We start from the raw sequence: 24,628 nt of genomic DNA, 5'->3' as shown, positions 1-24,628 counted from the left end.
CACTCACGCAACAACTTTCCAAAGCCTTTAAAAGGGAAAATGTATAGAAAATGGTGAAATGTGTTCAGGCTGCAGATTTCAAGAAGAAAATGAGAACATGGAAAGAGAGTTACTAATATAACTAGAACTGTATATTTGCAGTTTATTGTCTGATTCATGAAATATTTTCCTACTACATTTTAATGGGAAGGGCTAGCCTGCTGGCCTGATTCTCACATTAAGGAGAGTAGGGATGGAGGGGGGTGGGAAGGACGTAATGAATATGGTGGAGGGTGACAGACAGAGAGCGGCCAAGGAGAGAGAAAGAAAAACAGCGGCCAAGGAGAGAGAGAGACAGAAAGAAAGATAGACAGCGGCCAAGAAGAGAGACAGAAAGAAAGAAAGGCAGACAGTGGCCAAGGGGAGAGAAAGAGACAGAAAGAAAGACAGACAGACAGCGGCCATGGAGAGAGACAGAAAGAAAGACAGACAGCAGCCAAGGAGAGAGAGAGAGAGACAGAAAGAAAGAAAGACAGACATTCAGCGACCAAGGAGAGAGAGAGACAGAAAGAAGCACAGACAGTGGGCAGGAAGAGAGAGAGACAGAAAGGAGAGAAAAAGAAAGACAGACAGACAGCGGGCAGGTAGAGAGATAGAAAGAAAGAAAGACAAACAGTGGCCAAGGAGAGAGAGAGAAAGAAAGACAGACAGACAGACAGAGGCCAAGGAGAAAGACAGAAAGAAAGAAAGAAAGAAAGAAATACAGCGGGCAGGGAGAGAGACAGAAAGAAAGACAGACAGATAGGGAGCCAGGAAGAGAGACAGAAAGAAAAAAAGAAAGACAGAAATATTGAAAGGGGGGGGGGCAGGAAGAACATAAGAACATAAAAAATGCCTCTGCTGGGTCAGACCAGAGGTCCATCACGCCCTACAGTCTGCTCACACGGCAGCCCATCAGGTCCAGGACCTGTACAATAATTCTCTATCTATACCCTTCAATCCCCTTTTCCTTCAGGAAATCATCTAATCCCTTCTTGAAACCCAATAGCGTACTTTGTCCTATCACACCCTCTGGAAGCGCATTCCAGGTGTCCACCACCCTTTGGGTGAAGAAGAACTTCCTAGCATTGACTCTGAATCTGTCCCCTCTTAATTTTTCTGAATGCCCTCTCGTTCTTGTAGTTTTTGAGAGTTTGAAGAATCTGTCCCTATCCACTTTCCCTATGTCCTTCATGATCTTGTACGTCTCTATCATGTCCCCTCTAAGCCTCCGCTTCTCCAGGGAAAAGAGCCCCAGTTTCTCTAATCTTTCAGCATATGAAAGGTTTTCCATACCTTTTATCAATCGCGTCGCTCTTTTCTGAACCCTCTCGAGTATTGCCATATCCTTCTTAAGTTACGGCGACCAATACTGGACGCAGTACTCCAGATGCAGGCGCACCATCACCCGATATAACGGCAGGATAACATCCTTCGTTCTGGTTGTAATACCTTTCTTGATAATACCTAGCATTCTGTTCGCCAAAGAAACCTATCTGGTAAAATCCAGAACTGTTAAAACAGCAGTCAGGGATGCCAAACTCCGGATGGAAGAAAATATAGCTAGGCAGGTTAAAAAAGGGGATAAATCCTTTTTCAAATATGTTAGCGACAGAAGAAAGAACACAGATGGGATTGTGCGTCTAAGGAAACCCGACGGTAACTTTGTAGACTCAGACTTAGATAAAGCCGAACTACTCAACATCTACTTCTGCTCGGTCTTTACCCGTGAGGCGCCGGGATTCGAACCGCAGCTACAGACAAGAGGGTGCTCAGAGGACCCATTCCGAGATTTTGAATTCACCGAGAGCAACGTCTATCACGAACTATCAAAGCTAAAAGTAAACAAAGCCATGGGGCCGGATAACCTACACCCCAGAGTACTTCGGGAATTAAGAGATGTCCTGGCGGAACAGTTAGCCGCGCTTTTCAATCTTTCCCTAAGAAAGGGAAAAGTCCCCTTGGACTGGAAAACTGCTAATGTCATTCCGCTTCACAAAAAGGGAAGCAGGTTAGAGGCTGAAAATTACAGACTGGTGAGTCTCACATCAATAGTGTGTAAACTTATGGAAACGTTGATTAAAAACAGATTGGATATGTTTCTGGATGACGAAAGACTAAGGGATCCCCACCAGCATGGATTTACAAAGGGAAGGTCTTGTCAAACCAATCTGATAAGCTTCTTTGACTGGGTAACGAAACTCCTGGATGGGGGACAATTCCTGGATATCGTGTATTTACACTTCAGTAAGGCTATTGATAGTGTCTCACACCGTAGGTTATTAAACAAGATGAATATGATGGGTCTGGGAGATACATTGACTGCATAGGTTAAAGACTGGCTTAGTGGCAGACTTCAGAGGGTGGTAGTAAATGGTACTCCCTCGGAAATGTCGGAAGTGACCAGTGGAATGCCACAGGGCTCAGTTTTAGGTCCGATACTATTTAATATCTTTGTAAGTGATCTACCTCAGGGACTTTGAGGTAAAATTGTGTTATTTACGGATGACGCTAAACTATGCAACATTGTGGGCAGCGCAACCGAGCCCGACAGCGCAACCATGCCCAACAGCGCAACCGTGCCAGACACTATGAGGCAGGACCTACTTTTACTGGAACAATGGTCTAATACTTGGCAACTGAGTTTTAATGCCAAAAAGTGTAAGGTGATGCACCTTGGTAGCAATAACTCCTGCAGAACATACACCCTGAATGGTGAAAACTTAACAAGAACCATCGCAGAACGAGACCTGGGTGTAATCATTAGTGAAGATATGAAAACTGCCAATCAGGTGGAGAAAGCTTCAGCCAAGGCTAGACAAATGCTGGGTTGCATCTGGAGAAGTTTTATCAGTCGTAAACCTGAAGTCATAATGGTGAGACCTCATCTGGAGTACTCTGTTCAGTTTTGGAGGCCATATTATCAAAAGGATGTGACGAGAATGGAGTCGGTTAAGCATATAGCCACCAAGATGGTCTCAGGACTTAAGGATCTCCCTTATGAAGACCTTCTAAGCAGGCTGCAGTTATATTCTCTCGAAGAACACAGAGAAAGGGGTGACATGATAGAGACATTCAAATATCTTACAGGGCCGTATTGAGGTGGAGGAAGATATCTTCTTCCTTACGGGGCCCACGGCAACCAGAGGGCATCTGCTCAAACACAAAGGTGGGAGATTTCATGGTGACATCAGGAAATACTTCTTCACCGAAAGAGTGGTTGATCGATGGAATGGTCTTCCACGTCAGGTAGTTGAGGCCAGTAACGCACTTGACTTCAAGGGACGATGGGATAAACATGTAGGTTTGTTCCCGGGAAATGCTTTAAAAGAGGGTTCTTGTTGAGGAAGGGTTCTTGGAGTGGGTTCACTCCGGGAAATTCTTAGAGGGAGGGTTCTTGTTGAGGAAGAGTTCTTCGAGTGGGCAGACTTGTTGGGCCGACAGCCCTTTTCTGCCGTCATATTCTATGTTTCTATGTTATCCACCAGTACCCCTAAATCCTTCTCTAGGCTACTTTCACCCATTACCAGCCCTCCTATCGTATAGCTGTACATCGGGTTTCTGTTTCCTATATGCAAGACTTTATATTTCTCTACATTAAAGTTCATCTGCCATTTATTCGCCCACTCTCCAAGTTTGTTCAGGTCCCTTTGTAAATCTTCACAGTCTTCTTTAGTCCTTACCCCACTAAAAAGTTTTGTGTCATCTGCAAATTTTATAACCTCGCACTTCATCCCTGTTTTAAGGTCATTAATAAATACATTGAACAGCAGCGGTCCAAGTACCGACTCCTGCGGAACACCACTCGTGACCCTTCTCCAGTTTGAGTAGTGGCCCTTCACTCCTACCCTTTGCTTCCTACCCGCCAGCCAATTTTTGATCCATCTATGTACATCTCCTTCCAACCCATAGTTCTTCAGTTTCCGTAGTAGGCGTTCATGGGGTACCTTGTCGAAGGCTTTTTGGAAATCCAAGTATATGAAGTCTATGGGGGCCCCTTCATCCATTTGTTTGTTAATTCCTTTGAAGAAGTGCAATAAGTTTGTTAGGCATGATCTTCCCTTGCAGAAGCCATATTGACTTGTTTTCATCAGTTTATTTCTTTCTAGATGCTCTTCGATGCTGTCTTTTATCAGTGCTTCTGCCATCTTCCCCGGGACCGATGTCAGACTTACCAGTCTGTAGTTCCCCGGGTCACCTCTCGATCCTTTTTTAAAGATGGGTATAACATTTGCTGTTTACATCAAATCAAAAGTTTACATACCCTTGAATGTTGGACTCATAATATTACACTTAAGTTAACACACAGGTTGAGATGGCAATAAAGAGTAAGTATCCACACCTGTGCCTTGTGATTGTAATTAGTGTCATTGTATAAAGAGTCAATGAGTCTGTTTAACTCTTGAGAAACCCTTGTGCATTTCATCCACAATGTTTTCAGGGATAGATTGCAAACCTGCTGTAGTGATTCTGCTATTTCTTCTTTTAGTTCTTTCAAAACCCTAGGGTGGATTCCGTCTGGGCCTGGAGATTTGTCAGTTTTTAATCTATTTATTTGCTTGAGTACGTCTTCGAGGCTTACCTCTATGGATATTAATTTTTCTGCTTGATCTCCTTTGAAGATTTTTTCAGGTTCCGGCACGTTGGATGTGTCCTCTCTTGTAAATACTGACGAAAAGAACATGTTTAGTCTATCCGCCACTTCTTTTTCCTCCTTCACCACTCCCTTCCTATCTCCTTCATCCAGCGGTCCCACCTCCTCCCTTGCCGGCTGCTTCCCTTTAATATATCTGAAGAACAGTTTGAAATTTCGTGCTTCCCTGGCTAGCTTCTCTTTGTATTCTCTTTTTGCTCTTCTAACCACTCGGTGACATTCTTTTTGATGCTTCCTGTGCTCTTTACAGTTTTCCACGGTTTTGTCCTTTTTCCACATCCGGAATTATTTTTTCTTATCTCCTATCGCTTTCTTCACTTCTTTAGTTATCCATGCTGGGTCTTTTGTTCAGTTCTTTTTGCATCCTTTTCTAAATCTGGAGATATACAGGTATTGTGCTTCGTTCACCGTGTCCTTGAATAAAGACCAGGCTTGCTCCACAGTCTGCGATTTCTTTGAGCTATTCTTAAGTTTCTTTCTTACCATTACTCTCATCTCTTCATAGTTTCCTTTCTTGAAGTTAAAAGTTGTCGCTGTGGTTCTCTTCCCCTTCGATATTCCTACTTCGACTTTGAACTGGATCATATTGTGATCGCTGGTTCCCAACGGTCCCACTACTTCCACTTCCTTTGCAGGTCCTCTTAGCCCATTGAGGATTAGGTCCAGAGTGGCATTTCCTCTCGTCGGTTCTCTGACAAGCTGCTCCATGAAGCAGTCCTGTATAGCCTCCAGGAATCTGGTTTCCCTAGCGCATTTTGAGTTTCCAAGACTCCAGTCTATCCCTGGATAGTTGAAGTCTCCCATAACAATGGTGTTACCGTTTTTGCATTCCCGCCTCATCTCGGCTTCCATTCCTTCATCATGTACTTCAGTTTGCCCAGGTGGACGATAGTGCAGGCCCATCTTTATCTCAGGCCCATTTCTTCCTGGTATTTTAACCCATAGTGATTCCAATTTGTTAGTCGTCACCGCTGTGTCCACTCTAGCTCCTACTCATCTGCCGAGCCTTTAGTCGGTCATTGGCTCCTCCCCTTTTAAGGGGGAGCTCAAGTTGTGACTGACAACACGGTGGGGGTGGGCGGAGCTTACTCTCACTTCTGCCCCTAGTTCTCTCTCTGCTCTTTCCCTCTATCTCCCCTCTTCTCTCTCGTTTCTCTCTGCTCCTTTCTCTTTCCTCCCTGCTGTTAGCTCCTGCTCGTCTGCCGAAAGAAAGAAAGGCCTCAGCGCCCCATTGTGATAAAAGTCTATACATCTATTCTAGCACCCATTAATGTAAACGGGCTTAAACACTAGTTATGATATAAATGTGTGCTTATACATAGGATGATTGATTATGGTATAAATGTGCCTTTGAAAACCACCTCAGGAAATGCTAACTCTGTATTGTAACACCTTAATAGAAGCTCATGTATTGAAACACCATTACAGAAGCTCATGTAAACCACTCTGAACTGACTCCCCAGTCATTAGCAGCAGTATAGAAGTTTTCAATAAACAATAAATTATGAATGAATGAATAGACTGCAGTCTTTTTCATCTATTATGCTCTATAAATGCTATTAAAAACAAAATAACCAGAAAAACTCCTTAGGAAAGTTAGAATAATAATATCTAGAAATATCTTCTGTAGTAACAGAGGTCTTTACAAAGCTGCAGTAAAATCGGCATTAATGTACCCTTATGCAGGTCATTCCTGTGTACTAAGGCTATTTTTACAAAGTAGTTCGGAGAGAGTTAAAGTACACCAAGTTGTGAAACAAGAAAAAACACTTGGGGCTCGGTGAATCAGGATAAATCTTTATTTACACAATACGAGCTGTGTTTTGGCACACGGCACCTGCATTAGGGGTCTACAAAATGAATAAGCATTGTATAATCTGTGTCAGAAACTGATAGGCATATTATACACCTGAAATTTTGACAGTAAAGTGAATAAAATAAAAATGGATCCAGAGATAAAACCTGTGTGGATCAAGTGATCATTTGTACATAAAACATCAAGAGTGAGATGTGCTATAAAATCCCCAATTTAGTACTTATTTAATTAATGGCCATGCCCTAATGTTGCTATTAGAGGGGTGGCCATTTTTTTAGTAAGAACCATGGGAACACTTACTGTCATCTATTTTGTATGTGATAAGGACTTCTGTGTTGTCTATACAGTAAGGGGCTAATAATCGAAACAGAAATATGTCTAAAAACCTACCCAAATTGACACTTGGACGACTTAAAAGACAGGTCGTTCAAGTGCTGATAATTGAAATGGGTTTTTAGACTTATATAGAGACTTTTTGGCCTCTGAATCCCGCTGTGCTCTCAGAGCTGAAAGGGGCATTTTTGAAGGAGTGGTTAGGGTGAGATGTGGGCCGACCTAAACTTAGTCATACTCCAGGGTTAATCAAAAGTTTTATGAGGCTGCCTAGATGAACCTTGGTTCTGGCTGCAGAAACTTTCAAATTTGACGTTTGAAGACCACCCGGTTTTCCCCATAGGCTATAATAGCCTTACTCACTGTGTCATGTGGTACCTGCCTGCTACAGCATAGGATTTCAGCTGGAACAAATGGAGAAGAAATCTGGATAAACCTGGTCTTCGGGCTGCCAGATTGAGGTAGGACTGAGCCTCAACCCCAAGAAAACCTCATCATGAAGGGAGGGAGGACCATGCAGCCAGCCCACTATTGATCCAGGCTGAGCAGAGGAGCCAAATAGCCTGCATTCAAGTTCCTGAATAAAAATCAGGGATGTGAGCAGCTACGCAGGGGCTCCAGAGCTTCAAAACATACAAAAGCAGGCTGGCTAGATGGGTGTCCCTGAGGGCTGATCCTGCTAGCAACAGACTTCAGCAGCGCGAATCTGCATTTTCTCCCAGGCAGAAGTCCCAACACCGAGCCTCCAATTTAACACTTTAAAAAATACACCAAAATAATAAAACCACAGAACAGAAACACTTCTGAGGAATTTGCTTGCAGAAAACAAACTAAGGGGGCAGGAGCAGCTCCCTGGGAAGGAGGTAGAGTTGAAAATATGATTGACAGTTTTCTGCAAGCAATTTAAGAACAAGAATAGCCTTACTGGGTCAGACCAATGGTCCATCAAGCCCAGTAGCCTGTTCTCACGGTGGCCAATCCAGGTCCCTAGTACCTGGCCAAAACCCATCCACTGTTACCACAACCTCTGGCAATGCATTCAAGCTTAACTATTCTGTGAGTGAAAAAAAATTTCTCCTATTGGTTTAAAAATTATTTCCCTGTAACTCTAGCATTCAGGACCACTAAACACATTGCACTAGAATAGCTTTTTTTCTGGCAACTCTACCATGCAGCCCATTTTTATTCAAGTTATCTCCTTATTGTGCATGCAGAAACAGCCACACCACTTTGTTTCAGCAAAGCCTGTATTTCAGTAGAAGTTGCCTGTGGGTTTTTCTTTGCATCCCTATAAAGTTTCCTGGCAGTTGTGTTTGAAATCTTTCTGACCCATGATTTTCTTTTTGATCTGAGGTTGAACAGAACTGATAGGTATTTTCAAATCTTTGGATATCTTTTTATATCCTTCTCGCTTTCCCCATGCTTCAGTAACCAGCAGTCAATGTAGCCCTGTGGATGAAATGCACAAGGATTTCTCAAGAGTTAAACAGATTCATTGACTCTTTATACAATGACACTAATTACAATCACAAGGCACAGGTGTGGATACTTACTCTTTATTGCCATCTCAACCTGTGTGTTAACTTAAGTGTAATATTATGAGTCCAACATTCAAGGGTATGTAAACTTTTGATCAGGATAATCTGCAAGTTATCATTATGATTGTTAATGGACACACACAATTCTGTGATGAAATAGCTTCACCTGACCAATATTACTAAATTTTAACGAATGATACACATCTTATAAATTCTACCAAAGGTTTGTAAACTTATGAGCACAACTATATATACATTTCAAGACTCAAGTACTAGTTCCTCTCTTCCCCCATGCCTCGATTTCTCCACCCTTTTCAAAAAGACAAGCATGGCCTGCCTATCAAAGTGGCAAGTTGTACCTGCTATCCTGCGCAGAATATGCAGGTTACCTCCTCTATGCATTTTAGTATTGCACCTGCCGCTCTGTGCAGGTTACACCCTTCTGTATAATTTGTTTTGCTTTGATCCATCCTCCTGCTATATGGGGATTCTGTGGATTTATCTCATACCTTTTTGAATTGTCCCTACAACGTTCTCAGGGAGGGGGGTTCTAGGCATTCACCACTCTGAAAAAAAAAAATCTCATGTTGCTTTTAAGCTTACCTCTTTGCAGCTTCATTTCTCTAGTTCTTGAAAATACCACTTACTAACAAGTCACTTCCAGAGGCCTATTTAGAAATTCATTCCTGTCTTTGATGGCTTGTATCAGATCATCTCCTTAGGGAAATCTTCAGGTACACTGGGATATTGTTAATGTCCTGGCATGACAAGGGTGGGAGGATTACATGATTTATGACATGGGCCACTGCTTTACAGGTGTGTGGTGTGTGGGTTAGTAGGAATATTCAAGAATGAATTTCTTAACCATTGTATTCACCAGTTGTTCATACACTTGCAGAATTCTTGGGCAGGTTGTTTTGCTTCTTACATTGTAATGCCCAGTCAGCCCAGAATATAAGTGAGTGATATATGATGTGATCCTGAAGAACAGCCCTGACTTAGTAGTGTTGAATTGTAGCTATCTAGTTGAGAGTGTTTACATATTAAGTTTCTTTGCCCTTTTGTATAGGTATTTATTCATGCATTGGCCATATAATCTTTAAGAAGTGTGAAAATTTGTAATTAATCAAGGTTTGAAATTTCCCTTCTTTTAGGGAAAGGAAATGTTAAAACTCTATGGGGATCTCCTAGTGTGTACCAATAAATAACTTTTTCAAGCCTTAATTGGACTCTACTTAAGACAATTAATTCAGAAAGGTTAGATGGATTACCAAATTTAAAAACTAGCTTACAAATGTAAATGGCTATTCAAGTGCAAATATGATTTTAGAAAAGTTAAGTATGTATGTACGAGGTGCTATCCAAAAGTTTAGGGAATTCAATTGTAAAAAAAAAAAAAATTGCTTACTAAAACTCCCAGCTTCCACCGTCTCCTTGGAAGTAGTCCCCTTGAGAATGTATACAGTGATCCCAGCATTTTTCCCATGAGTCCATGCATCTATAAAAGTCTTGGGTGAGTGCCTTGAGGACCTCCTGCAATTCTGCCTGAATCTCTTCAATCATGTTAAAATGGCGCCCTTTTGGTCGTAATTTCATTTTGGGGAATAGGAAAAAAATCACAGGGGGCAAGGTCAGGTGAATAGTGAGGGTGCGTAATCACTGTAATGTTTCTGAAAGTCAGGTATTGTCAAACAACGAGTGATATGTGAGTGGGCACGTTGTCATGGTGGAGCAACCAATTTTTGTTTTTCCACTTGTCTGGGCATTTGCACTGAATGTTCTCACTCAACCACTTCAAAACCTCACAGTAAAATTGATCATTGACGGTTTGACCTGGAGGTAAGAATTCCTTGTGAACAGCCCATGAATTAAAAAAAAAAGAAAAAGATGACGATCAACATCGACTTGACATGGCTGCGCACTTGTTCTTTTTTCGGCCTTGGTGATTGTGGCAACTTCCACTGCGACGACTGCTGCTTAGTCTCTGGATCATAACCGTAAATCCATGATTCATCACCAGTTATGATACAGGAGATGAAGTTGAGGTCGTCTCTGACTTGAATTCTGAACAGACAAACGCAATAGGCTTTCTGTTCACTGGTTAGCAGTCTTGGCACAAATTTTGCAGAAATGCGTCTCGTGTTCAATTCGTCTGACAAAATTCGTTGAACTGTCCCGTATGACTGTCCTACTATCTCAAAAACTTTGTGGATAGTTTGCCTATGATCTGCAAGGATAGTCTCACAAACTTTTGCTATAGTTTCCGGTGTTGTGCTTGTTGATGGTTGTCCGTAATGGTCATCGTTGTGGACAGAAGTTTGTCCGTCCTTGAAGCGTTTGTACCAAACAAAGGTTTTGCTTTGGCACATGGCATTATCTCCAAAGGCTTCCTGGAGCATACGATGGGTTTCTGCAGCAGTTTTTTAAAGTTTGAAAAAAAATTTGATGCAGATTGCTCAGTAAAATCCGTCATATCGAAATCTGCTGAGTCATTAAAACACAACCTTACAAAACCACACAGAACAAAACAATGCAACCACCCGGCTGCATGCCCATTGGCACACTGATTCACAAAGCATACTCTTAAACACCTCTAGCGGTGGAAGGGCATACTATATCGTTTGCGTGCACTGTTCACATTTCCCGAACATTTAGGTAGCACCTAGTATATCATATTACATACAAATTTAAAGGCTTAGTATAGGCAAACTTCAAATTGTGCATTAGAAAGGAAATATGTATTTTTTTTAAATCCCTATTTTATAGCTTCTCTGAATCATGCATAAATGTGAACTGTTAATTTAGATGTGAGGTTTTCATGGGGGCAGTTATGCATTATTTCTCTGGCCTTAAAAAACATCTAACAAAAAGCCAAAGATTTGAAATTGCAAGGATAGATTATAGAAACATTCTGATGGTTAGGTATACTTTCTCCACTTGTTTTATTGAGCAGAGTCCCTCCTTTTTAGATAGTTTTATTAGTTTATCTTGTAAACCCTATCTGCCTTGTCATTCCCTCTGTCAATTCCCTACCTGAGCAGGGAATTTCCTTTATGTCCTGTTTGTCACAATATTTAAGTTTTGATATACTGTTCATTATGAAACTGAGCGGTGTACAATAAAAAAAAAGGGAGGAAGAAAAATTACATTAAAAGGAGGGGTACACACAGACATAAAATACAATAGGGTAAAAAAAAAAAAAGTTATAGGGGCGGGGGAGGAACTACAATGTCTTGGTAGGAAAGAAAGGGAAAATTACAAGAGGGTAAGGGAATTTTATCATAAGCCCTCTCGAACGGGGACCGTCTCTTGTGTTTTAAAGTACAGCACCATGTGCATTGGTAGCACTGTATAAAAGTAATAGTTTCCATGTCTTTGAAAAATGTTTGTTCATTAATACCTTTATGTCACCCCCCCTCCCCTGGTCTCTCCTCTTGGATATACATTCAAGTTCCTTATGGTCCAGACCTGCATAAATTGTCAGCCTTCATTAAGTGGCCATTTTATACTTCTCTATGATTGTAAAAGATTTGTTGAATTCAAAACTGACACCTTCCCTTTCAGGCCTGGATATTGGCAGGGATAACATAAGCAACAGCTTCTGGTACTGAATTTTCATAAGTCATTGGAGTACCATCGCCATCCCACCATCTACGCTTGCTGCTGTGCTTGCTGAGAGCATCTGCCAACTCACAGGCCTTGCCCTGACAATTCAAGGATTGCCTGCTGTTTGTACACTGTAATGTACTGAATCCAATGAGAGAAGGACGAAGGGGAAAAGTAGGATCTTTTCTGGCATTTGTTAATGATTTCTAAGGAAACAACACATTTTAAAGCTAAGGTACTTACCCCACCCCACTTTAAAAACAAATAACTTTTTTCAAACCATCTGATAATAGGCTCCTGGCTCTTTTGAGGTTTTATAAAAATGTCACTTCTCTCTGAATCTTAAGGTATTAGTTACCACAGTGTTTTACAACCCACTCCTGGAGATAGCCCCTGACCTCTTTGTATTCACTCCTTGAAGCTTCCAGCAAGTCAGGTTTCCTTGATTTTCTAAATAAATATGCATGCCTCTTATCGCCAATGTATACAAATCTCATGCATATTCAGTCAAGAGATCTTGAAATCTGACCAGTTTATGGTCCTTGAGGATTGGGAATACCACTGCTCTGGCCAATTTGATTTTCTGGATATTCACAAAGAATATAAGAAATTTGAAGGTCATACATCTTAATTGTGGATATATCAGACTGCCTGGGGGGTAGGCCAAGACCCAAAACTCCAAATTAAACAACTAAAAGCCTAAGGGACCACATCATCGGGTAGGAACTGAACAGCCAGTGTACCACAAAGCACCTCTCTTGTCATAGACAGGTAATTTGCAGGCAATGCCAGAACATAGGACCCTTTCATCTAGCTCCCTTCTCTCACATTGTACTTGCCTTTTCTGGCAGAAGTCAGGGATAGTTTCAGAGCTACAGTGGTAGGAAGTAAGCACTGTTTTCACAGCAGTACCAAACATAGGGCCCAACTACTTGTAACAAGCCCAGAGTAACTGTGGTACTGGTATTCTGAGCAGCAGGAGCAAAGTCTCTACACTCAAAAGACAGAGCAACCAAAAATACCCAAAGAAGTGAAAATCTATTTTATTGTACATTTGAAAACACAACAGATGAGTAAAGGTTCTGTTTCCTTCCCAAGCATCTGACTGTCATTCAGCCCTGATTATTTACTTGTGATAGGAGAGACAATTTTGCATCTCCAAGGTGCATTAATTTAATAATTAAATTTCTGAGGTGTACATTCAAGTATGGAGGTAATTTTCCTGTCCTTAGAAGGCTTGCAATCTAAGTTTATACCTGAGGGTTAAGTGATTTGCCTAAGATCACAAAGAGCTGCAGTGGTATTGAACTCCAGTCCCCTGGGTCTTTGCCTACTGCTCTAACCATAAGGTGTCTTTTTTGTGTAACTGAGAAGTAGCCAAAGGGTGCATTACTCCAGGTAAGAGAGAGAGGCTTGTCATGACAAAAGATTCCTATCTCCCCTCCACTATCCACTACTTAGTATCCTCCTCATATCACAGACATGATGAAGTTCAGCAGAAAACACCCACATTCTAGCCTTGGAAAGATGGCTTGAATGTTTTTGTGATTAAGCTCACTTCATCTCCTTGCACATACTGACTTCTATTACTTTACATCCCCCTAGCCTGCTTAAGGGAAAGGCTTCAACCTTGCCTATTGTCAGGTCTTGCGGACCCCTGTTCTGCATCCAACAGATGTTAGCACTACAGTCAGTCTTCCCACCCAGCTAGTGAAAGATTTCCAGGGCTCCTAGGCTTTTGTGCTGTGATGTTAAAAACCAATTTTTTGTTCCATGACTGGAAGGAGACAGAACTCAGGTTGTAGGGTAATTACTGCTCCTGAAACCACTGTGGGTGGGAAAAAGTGATATTATAAAGTGTAGCCCAGCGTGCAAACACTAGCTTTTCAGTGATAAAGCGGTGATGGTTCCCTCGCCGGCTCCGCTCATTCTGGATGTAGGTGGTGCACTCATCTGGACCTTTTGGCTCATAGTAATGATAAGCTCTCTTGTGAGGTGCATGCTTCCTGCTACAGAAAACAAAGAGGAAAAAGGTTGAAGGGACACATATCAGAAAAAGAAATACATTTCCAAAACTGAAAGTTAAACATTTTTCATTAATGAACAAGCAGTGTAAACACTGCGTAATCCTCAGAAACAGCAGTTACAGCAGCAAAGTATGCCATATGCTATGAACAAGGCAAACCTGAGAATTCTGTTATTTTTCATCTGTATTTTAAAAATTGTTTTCCTAAAAATGCTTTTGGCAACATACAAGAAGACATGCATACTCTGATTGAAGGTGACCTTACCTGCAGTAATTAGGGGGGACCATTCCATACACATGAACCTTCTCACATAGTTCAACTGCAATCACCATTGTAAACCAGCCGGTACTAAGCCAAGAGTGAGACTTTTCCCTTAGAAGAAGGACAGAAGAAATGACACGCATGCCATTCAGTGATACTATCCTTTATTCAAGAAAGCCTGCAAAAAAGCCTAAACTTATTAAAATCTGACCCCAAAAGCTAGTTGGATTTTAGAATATCCACAATGAACATGTATGGTAATTTGGTATGCTTACATTCATCTCATGTGTTCATTATGGATAGCCTGATACTTAGTGGGCTGTGGGATCAATGTTATAGGTTTGGGAAACCCTGTGCTAGAAACCTGTAACACTCTTACAGGAAAACCTGGAAAAGACAAAAAGAGGCCTTGACATGCATATTGTGTTATGTTATGTGCTTAGAATAATAAACTGGAAACAAGAAAACTTGAATTTAAATCCTGCATCTCCCATTGATACTCTTTGTAATCCTGGGTAAGTCATTTCATCTTCTATTGCTTCAGGTACAACTAGATTGTACGCCAATCTAGGTGGCTAAATGCAAGGGTTCGCCACACTTTCAATGGTTGGGATGGGAGAAGTGGTAAGAGGGCATGTCGTAGAATGTCATGTGACTAGTCAGTCAACAGGGTGAATATGTAAAAAAGTGATTTAATTTGCTTTTGAGATATTAATAAATGGTATTTAAAAAAAATAAAAGTGCAGAAATTATTTGAAGATCCCTCAACTTCCCTATCTGTCCCAGTGGGCTCTCAATCTAACTATGGTACCTATGGGTATTTAATGCAGACTTTTGTGGGAGTTAATGTTGGTGTTACCACCTGGTTTTAATGCAGTTCAGTATATTGGCCCCTTAATTTTCAAGTGTTTTTTTAGCAGGGACTTGCATTCTTCCATGGAATTTGTTGTGTAGCATCTGTTTAAAGTACTAAATAAAACTTCCATTTTCCTGAAAACACGTGTAGGGCCATTTTCAAAAAGGATGTCTAAGTCCGACTTGGACATTTCCTGCTTAACATCTGAAGTTGGAAGCACAGAAATGTCAATTTTCAAACAGGACATCAAAATATTTTTTTCCCCCCAAAAAATCACCTATTTAGACATCTTGGCCGCCAAAATGCCTAGGCTGCCAGTACGTCTAACTTTATTCGCCATTTTCAATCACAAACCTGTCCAAGTTAGAAATGTCCAAATCAGCACCATTTAGACATGAGAGGGGCCACCATTTTAAAGGACTGGCCACATAAGACATGCCAATAGAGCAATGGAGGCACCTTAGAGGGCACTGCTTTTAACATTACATGAAGGGTGCCAGATATACAGTACATCTCGCCATATACCTCTCATAATTTATGCTGAGCCCTCCAAAACCTACTATACTCACCTGCCTATTACCCCAATAGCCCTTATGGGCTGCAGATGGCACACTTGGGCAGACTTGGTGGGCTATGGCCCTTTTCTGCCGTCTTTTTCTATGTTCTATGTTTCTATGGCAGTATAGTAGGGTTTTGGTGGGCTCATACTTAACACCATAGATGTGGTTAGAGTGCCTTATGGATCTGGCTCATCCTCTCTATGGTTCAACAGCCCACCCTCCTGCCTACTTAAAGGCACCTGTATGATGCTCTACTAGGATTTCATTTGGTCAGTTTGGGTACCTTTTTGGCACTTAGACGCTTCCAAGAAAGGTCTAGCCCAAAAAAAATCTAAGTTTTGTCCAGGACATTTTGCAGAAGGTTTGAATATTCCCACAAGAGTTCCAAGTCTAGCCCACCCAAAGCACGCTCATAACATGCCCCCTTGAACTCTGGACGCATAATAGGTGAAACTTCTCGCTAGACGTCCAGGAAAACGGTTTTGATTATTGGCACTTGGAGTCCCAGCAGTTTTTTGGATGTTTTAGTTTTTTGATTATGCCTCCAATGATCTTCAACTCAAACTTACATTTTCCCAAATAAGTAACAGAGCTCAATTTAAGCTTAGGCATGGCAAACAGTGGTTCTCAAGTACCATAGACAGGTAAGGCTTTTTGATTTCCAAAAACTAAAATGAAAATCTCAGGAAGCTAGACTACATGCAGCATAACACTAAAGAAATACACCAGCAAGGAAGGCCCGGGCAGGGGTGGGGGGCAACTGTTGGGGGCCCTGTGGCAATGTCAGCGTCAAGAAAGAGTGGGCATTGTTCCTGCCGATCTTGGGTCAGTGTAATGGGGAGGGGCTCCTGGAAACGGCAGGCGAAAGCGAAGGGGGGGGCTTCTTTCTGCTCCTCTCCCTGCTGGAGAGACCTGTGGCTCAGTTGATTGGGGCAGGGAGAGCAGCTTTGACAGGAGGGAGGAGCTGTGCTTAGCAATTGCTAAGCACAGCTCCTCCTCTTTACCGGCAATTCTCTGCACAAATAGCAAGCATATAATTTGTATGCTATTATGCTGAGAATCGCCCATAAAAGTCGCTTTCACTACAGGCACCACATTGACTCTGTGGATTTTACCAACAAGTTTTGAGAATCTTCCTGAGAGAGAAATGCAACAGGAAAGTTAAAGTAGTGATAGATACCTATCTTTTCCTGTTTCCCTCCTGAATAGCTCATCAAAGTTTTTCATCTTGCTGGGGGAGATGATGAATGCAGAGATGTTGGGAAAAGTGCTGCTGGCTTTCTGGATGAGGCCTAAAAGACTGCCTTTGCTGTTTCTTTGCATCTTCTCTGGGGGCCCCCAGAAGATAATGGTGGCTGTCTTGGTTAGGAATTCCTGGGGCTTCCTTAGCACTCTGTACACACTTGAATGTGCCACAACTCGAAGAGTGGTCTTACTGCCAATATCCACTTCATACCCCAAGGTTGGAGCGTCGTTCATACGAATAATACACTCTGAATTGTCAATCTCCAAACCCAGTCTGGTACCCAGGAGGTGGCTAGAGCTAGTAACAACAGCGCAGATTTGGCACTGAGAATTTAGACTCTGAAAGGAAAAGAAACCTGCTGAGTACAAAGGTCAGTCAGTACAAGGTCAACTGTACACCCTACCATTTCAACTACTGTAAATAAAATAGCCAGGTAAAATTGGACTGCCTTTCAGGCACAGTACACATTGCTGCTACTCTAACCCCTACTCATCATACCCTTGTGGGTGGTGGTGGTGATACCACCTCCCTCTTCTCCACAAGGGCTACTCTAACGGGATATTGAATGAGGAAATGGGACACATACTGATCACACCCATCCCCAAAGATCAGAAAAACTCAATAGCCCTGATAGCCAACTATAGGTCCATAACGACCATCCCCCTATTCACTAAGCTACAGGAAGGATTGGTTAACTTGGAACTAGTGAACTACTTAGACAAATTTAACATTCTTAGTGAACATCAATCAGGATTCAGAAAAGGTTACAGCACGGAAACAGTTATAGCTTCCATCCTTAACCACCTGTATGGTCTTTTCAGCAATGGCACAAGTGCTCCGATTCTACAACTAGATCTTAGTGCGTTCAATCTAGTAGACCACGAAATAATGCTACTATGCCTAGATGCAATAGGGCTCTCGGGAAAAGTCAAGAAATGGTTCCAGGACTTCCTAACAAACAGATCATACCGAGTGGCCAGCGATGGGAATTACTCTAGCTCATGGAAAAACCCCTCAGGGGTTCCCCAAGGCTCCCCACTATCACCCACACTATTCAACATTTACATCTCATCCTTAGGACACCTATTACAAAAGTTAAACTTAAACTATTATATAAATATGCAGATGATATTTCTCTCTTAATTCCCTTAAATAACATAACAAATAAAATTCTAGATCACATCTCTCATATAATGACCGAAATTGAAAAATGGACAATCAACTTCAAACTTGAAACTAAATACAGAAAAGACGAAAGTCTTCTTGGCAAGCCCCAAGGACAAAATTACCAGAACATCGTTACAATTAAACGGCCACGAATACCCAATTTCCAAAACTATAAAAATACTGGGAATCACACTAGACACTCATCTAACCATGGCTAAGCACACGAACTTAGTGGTGAAGAAATGCTTTGGTACACTGTGGAAACTAAGGACCATTAAGAAATACTTTGACGCTACATCCTTTATATTACTGGTACAGTCTCTGATCCTATCAATTCTGGACTACTGCAATATCGTTTATCTAGGTATCCCAAAGAAAATGGTACAAAAATTAAGAATAGTGCAAAACACTATAGTTCGCTTGATCTTCGGATTGAGGAAAAACGACCACATTAGCCCTTACTACAGAAGGTTACACTGGTTGCCAATGGAGGCATGAATAATGTTCAAGTTTTCCTGTATTTGTTTCAAATAGGTCTGGGGACTACTACCACATTTCGTACTGTACAACCCCACACGGTCAACCAGAAACTGTAACATATTTACATACCCAAAGATCACAGGCTGCAAATACAAGCAGTCCTGGCTGGGTAATTACATCAAAGGAGCCAGGCTAACATACTGCGCCTTCCGGAAAGCAATTAAAACCATACTGTTTGACAAATTCATCTCCTAACAGAAACCTCACTACTTACAAAGTTATATTTTCCCTCTATCAATTTCTGTGTAATATGTTGTTCCCTCACTTTTTGCATTTTGCAATTCGCTGATTGTCCAGCATTATTCCTTGGGTTACATACATGAAATCTAAATTACATACTTAAGATTCATATTTTCCTTTTAACTATTTCTTGTTAATAAGTTGTACCCTCACTACTTGCATTCTGTAATTTGCTGACTGTTCAGTTTTATTCTGTAATTTGCTTTATCCAGTATTTCGCTTTATTCTGTAACTCGCTTTATTGTCCAGCGCTATCCTAAAATTCGCAGATTGTCCAGCTTTATTCCTTGGGTTGCATACAAGAGATCTATACTACATCCTTAAGATTATTTTTCCTTTTATCTATTTCTTATGTAATAAGTTGTACCCTCACTTCTTGCATTCTTTAATTCGCTGATTGTCCAGCCTTCTTGATGTGAACCGCCTAGAAGTCTTTCGACTGTGGCGGTATAGAAGAATAAAGTTATTATTATTAATTCTGAAGCCTGCAGTTTTCGCACCTTATTACCAATGACAGGTAGGTATCCGTTGCTCACGCCCCATTTCTTGAGGTTGGGAAAGTGCTGGGTGATGGTGCTGGAACTATACACAATGAGACGCGTGATCAGGCTGAAGAGACTCACCACTACAACGGCTCTCCGAATCTAAGAGAACCCGGGGGGGGGGGGGGGGGGGAGAAAGAAAAGCAAATGAGAATCCAGCGCTGCAGAATTACAGCCTTAATCCCCTCCCCCGTTACACAACGCTTACCGGACCACTACTCATCGCTATGGCAGCGGCGCTTCGTTTCCTCCGCCCTTGTTACCCGGCCACAGCCAGGGGTGGAAGAGGAGCCGGGAGGGAAACCCGGCACCCGGATATCAGCCCGACAGGGGGGTTGCTAAGTGGCTGCCTCTCCCGTCAAACAACGATGCTTTGGGGAACTATTAAGCTACCGGGCAGCATTCCCCCCCCCGTCTTCGCTTCCACGACCCCCACAGAAAGGAAGCGATAAGAACTAAACAGAGGGGGGGGGGGGGCTAACACTGTTGAACGCATGCGCACCAACACAGAGACGTTAGAGACTGTCCACTAACCAACGCTAGCTCCGCCTGTAACGCCCCCCACTTCCCCCCGCTCCTCCGAGTGCTTGGTGATGCGCGCGCAGGCTGTCTGTAGACGTTTTCCATTCTAGCGCGGTTGATGCTGTGAATGCTCATTGGCTGCAAAAAACTTCCGTGAAGACTTTACACTTGCCGCTAGACTAGTTTTCAACACGGGACAAAAATCGCCTAATTAGCAATGCTGCCCAAAGTGTTGAAGTATAAACGTGGGTCTCTTAAAAGCCAACTTTTCACGGTTCACTACCGCTTCTTCAGGGCTTCCTGACACCCCACTTCTTCACACAATTCTGTAAAACAAAGTGTAACTGTCTCATATCCTTAATTAACTCCCTCTAATTTACAAGAAGTTTTTTGCAGCCAATGATGTGGGTGGAGGAGGCTCCCTGCCTAGACAAACCTGAGGCTTTTTCTCCCGTTTAAGCCAGTGGTCTCAAACTTGCGGCCTAGGGGCCACATGCGGCCCGCCAGGTATTATCTTGAGGCCTTCACTTTGTTTATCATAATCACAAAAGTAAAATTGAAGGATCCCTAGCTAGCTGACATAGCTGGGTCACGGTGTAGATGAAGAAACTCCATCTTAGATCAGTGGGTAGTAAAACTAAAAACAGCAACCTGAGACTCCATATTATTGCTCTGAGATATCACAGTACTGTATGCAGGCCTGTTCTTTGTATCTGTCTTGTACCAGTCACGGCCAGGGGGCAACAGGATGTTGCTGTTAGCTAGCTTTGATGTATAGATTGTAGGATGGATTTATGGTTTTGTTTTTCTCTCTGCTCTTACCTTTTGGCCAGAGCTGGTTAGACTGGTTTGGACTGGTTAGGACCCTATATAACCTTTGTGTCCGAGATCCTCAGGGTCTTCTGTTTATGCAGCCAGTTCTGCCTAGAAGTCCAGCATATATGCTTGTTTAATAAAAGCCTTTTTACATCTCTTCAGTCTCTGGCTCAAGTCTCTGCACTACTGACGGAGGTACCTTATCCAAAAGGCACCTTCAAAAATAAAACAGTTTCTTGATCATATGTCTCTTTAGCTATAAATGACAATATTATTATTAAGACTTATCCAAAAGGAAAGATTTATAAACTATAAAGAGTTTTACATCATGCAAAATTGTCATTTCTTTAAGCCATTAACTATTTTTTCTGTGGCCCTCCAAGTACCTACAAAACCAAAATGTGGCCCTGCAAAGGGTTTGAGTTTGAGACCACTGGTTTAAGCCATTACCCTTAGCTATTAGAGTGGAGCAATTTGTTTTGTTGTGTAATACACATTTATCCACTTCACTAATGTTGATCCTGTCCATTATGCCATTGGCTAAAGTTTAAAAAAGAGACATAATTTTCAACTTTCACTCATTTAAACCCCATGCAGTTCATCCCCTCTTTAACAAGTGACATGAAAGATCTAATAGTATAACATTAAAAAAGTAAAATAACCCTGAAATATTATAATAAAATCTGACGTGGGTTTTTTGTTTGGGGTTTTTTTTTACTCACATGACATTCTTTTCATAGTTACTACTTCCCAACCTTTTGTTACCATTCATATTTAGAGGGAAAAATAGGTCTTTTCCAGCATCCAGCATCTAACTTCTACTACAAGTCCTTGCATTTGCACAAAACATATACAGTTAAGAGAAGAATACTAGTATTTTCCCCTAATACAGTGCAAGGCTTTCAAAGTAAACAGTTCTATTGTCACAACCTGAGAAATAAAGGCATGAATTTGCCTCAAAAAAATGTGTGTTTGTGGACATTCCTACCACAAGTGAAAGAAGGTACTGTACCTATTTGACCACATTCTTGTCAGCCTTACATTAATGAATGCTGGTTATCAGCATTTCTGATGGCCTAAATAACCAGAGTGTTAGTAAAAGACTCTGGGATGTTTTATTATACAATCTTACTCTGGAAATGTTAGTACAGATAGACTGATTAAGTCCCTGCCCAGAATCCATACATCTTGAGTATCCAGCCAGCCTGGATTTCTCAAGAAGATACTTTATGTTAACTACAGTACTTGAACAAAAGAATTCAGACTGATTACATCTACCATTCCTGCAAGAGTGTAACACCTTCCTTATCAGGTAAGGATCATTGTCTCAAACAAGTACTAAATTATGGCCACAGAGAGATGCTGGAAAATATGTTAAAGAACAATAGATGCTATTTTTAGAACAAGATTCAGATCTATAAAGGCATGCTGTAACACCTTGATCTCGCTCATGCTTATCTCTCTGCCTTCTCTCTTGACTCCCTCTTGGCTCTCTTCTTCCCCACTTCACAACCAGACACACACACACATTCATTCTGGTAAATCACATTCTCTCTCTGCTCTGGGAAAACCACATGTTTTCCTATACACACACACACAAGCAGCTCTATAAAAAAAAATAAGTAATCTCATTAAGAATCGTATCTGGGTAGAATGAAGAGCACTGGATCTGGTGCTGTGAAATATTCCATCACAGATTTGGAGCCAAAATTGCTTTTGATCAAGTGGACCCGATGATTATTCCTTTAAATCATGTAATTATATAGATGGGTCTCTGAAAAAGTTGAAGACGTCTTAATCTAGTAAAAAATTTATTTAATTTATGTGTAACCTCTTTTCTTAAAGCAAAACAAAGAAAACTCCAATGAATCTGTAATAAAAAGCGAACACCAAAAACAAGAAAGAAACTGCAGATAGAAATGCTGTACATTAAATTATAAGTTTATTTTATATCTTATTGTTACTCGCTTAGTATGCAATAAGCGATTCATCAAATTTAAATAAAACTTGAAACCTGAAATGTACAAGGACAGGAATCTTTATTTAAAAACCACAGAAATTTGTAATCCTTTGAAAATGGCTCTCATATACATGGAATACGGACCCTACACAGTCCATGTTTCAGAGAAACACTCTTGCCTCAGGGGTCCTAATCTATATATATAAAATCGGAGGTATGTATGTGTGTGTGTGTGTATGTGTCGCGATCACGCAAAAACGGCTTGACCGATTTGAACGAAACTTGGTATGCAGATCCCTCACTACCTGGGGTGATATGTTCTGGGGGTCTCGCGGCCCACCTGCACACGTGGGCGGAGCTACAAACAGAAAATCAGATTTCACCCATTCATGTCAATGGAAAAAATGTAAAACGCTGCCATTCTCTCAGTAATTCAAAAACGGCTTGACCGATTTGAACGAAACTTGGTATGCAGATCCCTCACTACCTGGGGTGATATGTTCTAGGGGTCTCGCGGCCCACCTGCACACGTGGGCGGAGCTACAAACAGAAAATCAGATTTCACCCATTCATGTCAATGGAAAAAATGTAAAAAGCTGCCATTCTCACAGTAATTCAAAAACGGCTTGACCGATTTGAACGAAACTTGGTATGCAGATCCTTCACTACCTGGGGTGATATGTTCTGGGGGTCTTGCGGCCCACAACTCTATGTTGCTTGCTCAAGGGTGGGTTCACCCAAGAATTTATATGTTCTTGCTCCTGGAGGTGAAACTAAAAATGTTGTTTATAATCAAGTTTTGCGTTAGTTGTAATGTATTCATTTTGTCAGATATTTCACATTATAATATGAATATATTGTGTGTGTGTATGTATGTATGTTCCAGCATAACTCTTCAATGCATGGACAGATTTCAACCAAACTTGACATACACATTACTTACTATCTGAGGACAAACACTGTGAGGGTGGGAAGGGGGGGATATGTAAAAATGATTGAAAATGACAGATTTTAGTATCTACCCCATAGTGTTTTCGGGCTCACAGATGAATACTCAGCATAACTCTGAAACGCATGGAGAGATTTCAACCAAACTTGGTACACATATGACTTACTATCTGGGGAAAAATATTGTGCAGGTGGGACGGGGTAAAATACTGTGGGGGTGGGAAGGGGGTGATATGTTAAAATTATCAAAAGTGACAGATATTAATGTCCAACCCATAGTTTTCGGGCTCGCAGAGATGAATACCGACACTCCCGATGCCGTTTAAGTCTAAGTTCAGCCCCATAGAGAGGGACATTCCTTTGGGACATGTGGAGGGTAGGGGGTTGGGACATGGGGGTGGGGCATATGGGACATGTGGGGGGGGGTAACGTGGGGGGTGGGACATGTGGGACATAGTGGGGTGGGACATGTAGGGGGTTGGACATTTTGGGATAAATAAATATCCGGGCAACGCCGGGTAATCAGCTAGTCATCTATCTTCTTCTTCTTCTTCTTCTTCTATATATATAAAATCGGAGGTATGTATGTGTGTATGTATGTATGTGCCGCGATCACGCAACTTGAACCGATTTGAACGAAACTTGGTATGCAGATCCTTCACTACCTGGGGTGATATGTTCTGGGGGTCTTGCGGCCCACAACTCTATGTTGCTTGCTCAAGGGTAGGGAGGGTAGGGAGGTTGGGACATGGGGGTGGGGCATATGGGACATGTGGGGGGGGGGGGTAACGTGGGGGGTGGGACATGTGGGACATAGTGGGGTGGGACATGTAGGGGGTTGGACATTTTGGGATAAATAAATATCCGGGCAACGCCGGGTAATCAGCTAGTCATCTATCTTCTTCTTCTTCTATATATATAAAATCGGAGGTATGTATGTGTGTATGTATGTATGTGCCGCGATCACGCAACTTGACC

At 41.7% G+C, this 24,628-nt stretch overlaps 1 protein-coding gene and 1 long non-coding RNA gene across 2 annotated transcripts in view; one reads left to right on the top strand and one right to left on the bottom strand.

The window, feature by feature from the left end:
• The window catches only part of LOC117367557, a 40,899-nt gene extending 28,042 nt beyond the window's left edge, over window positions 1-12,857 (top strand). The window contains exon 5 of the long non-coding RNA XR_004540793.1: window positions 11,924-12,857. This is a non-coding gene — a long non-coding RNA (uncharacterized LOC117367557). The remainder of the gene's footprint in view (window positions 1-11,923) is intronic.
• A 135-nt stretch (window positions 12,858-12,992) lies between these two features.
• Window positions 12,993-19,912, bottom strand: ST6GALNAC6 (ST6 N-acetylgalactosaminide alpha-2,6-sialyltransferase 6). The gene is made up of 5 exons (XM_033960205.1): window positions 19,613-19,912; window positions 19,363-19,506; window positions 16,850-17,253; window positions 14,257-14,364; window positions 12,993-13,974 (listed from the first exon to the last, which is right to left on the bottom strand). The coding sequence occupies exons 1-5, from the start codon at window positions 19,625-19,627 to the stop codon at window positions 13,776-13,778; spliced, it is 870 nt and encodes a 289-aa protein (XP_033816096.1). The 5' UTR covers window positions 19,628-19,912; the 3' UTR covers window positions 12,993-13,775.
• Window positions 19,913-24,628: the final 4,716 nt, after the last annotated feature.

This window comes from Geotrypetes seraphini, chromosome 10, assembly GCF_902459505.1.
Source record: "Geotrypetes seraphini chromosome 10, aGeoSer1.1, whole genome shotgun sequence".
NCBI lineage: Eukaryota > Metazoa > Chordata > Amphibia > Gymnophiona > Dermophiidae > Geotrypetes > Geotrypetes seraphini.
The sequence above is the reverse complement of the archived record's forward strand: the minus strand, read 5'-3'. Positions and strand labels throughout refer to the sequence as shown.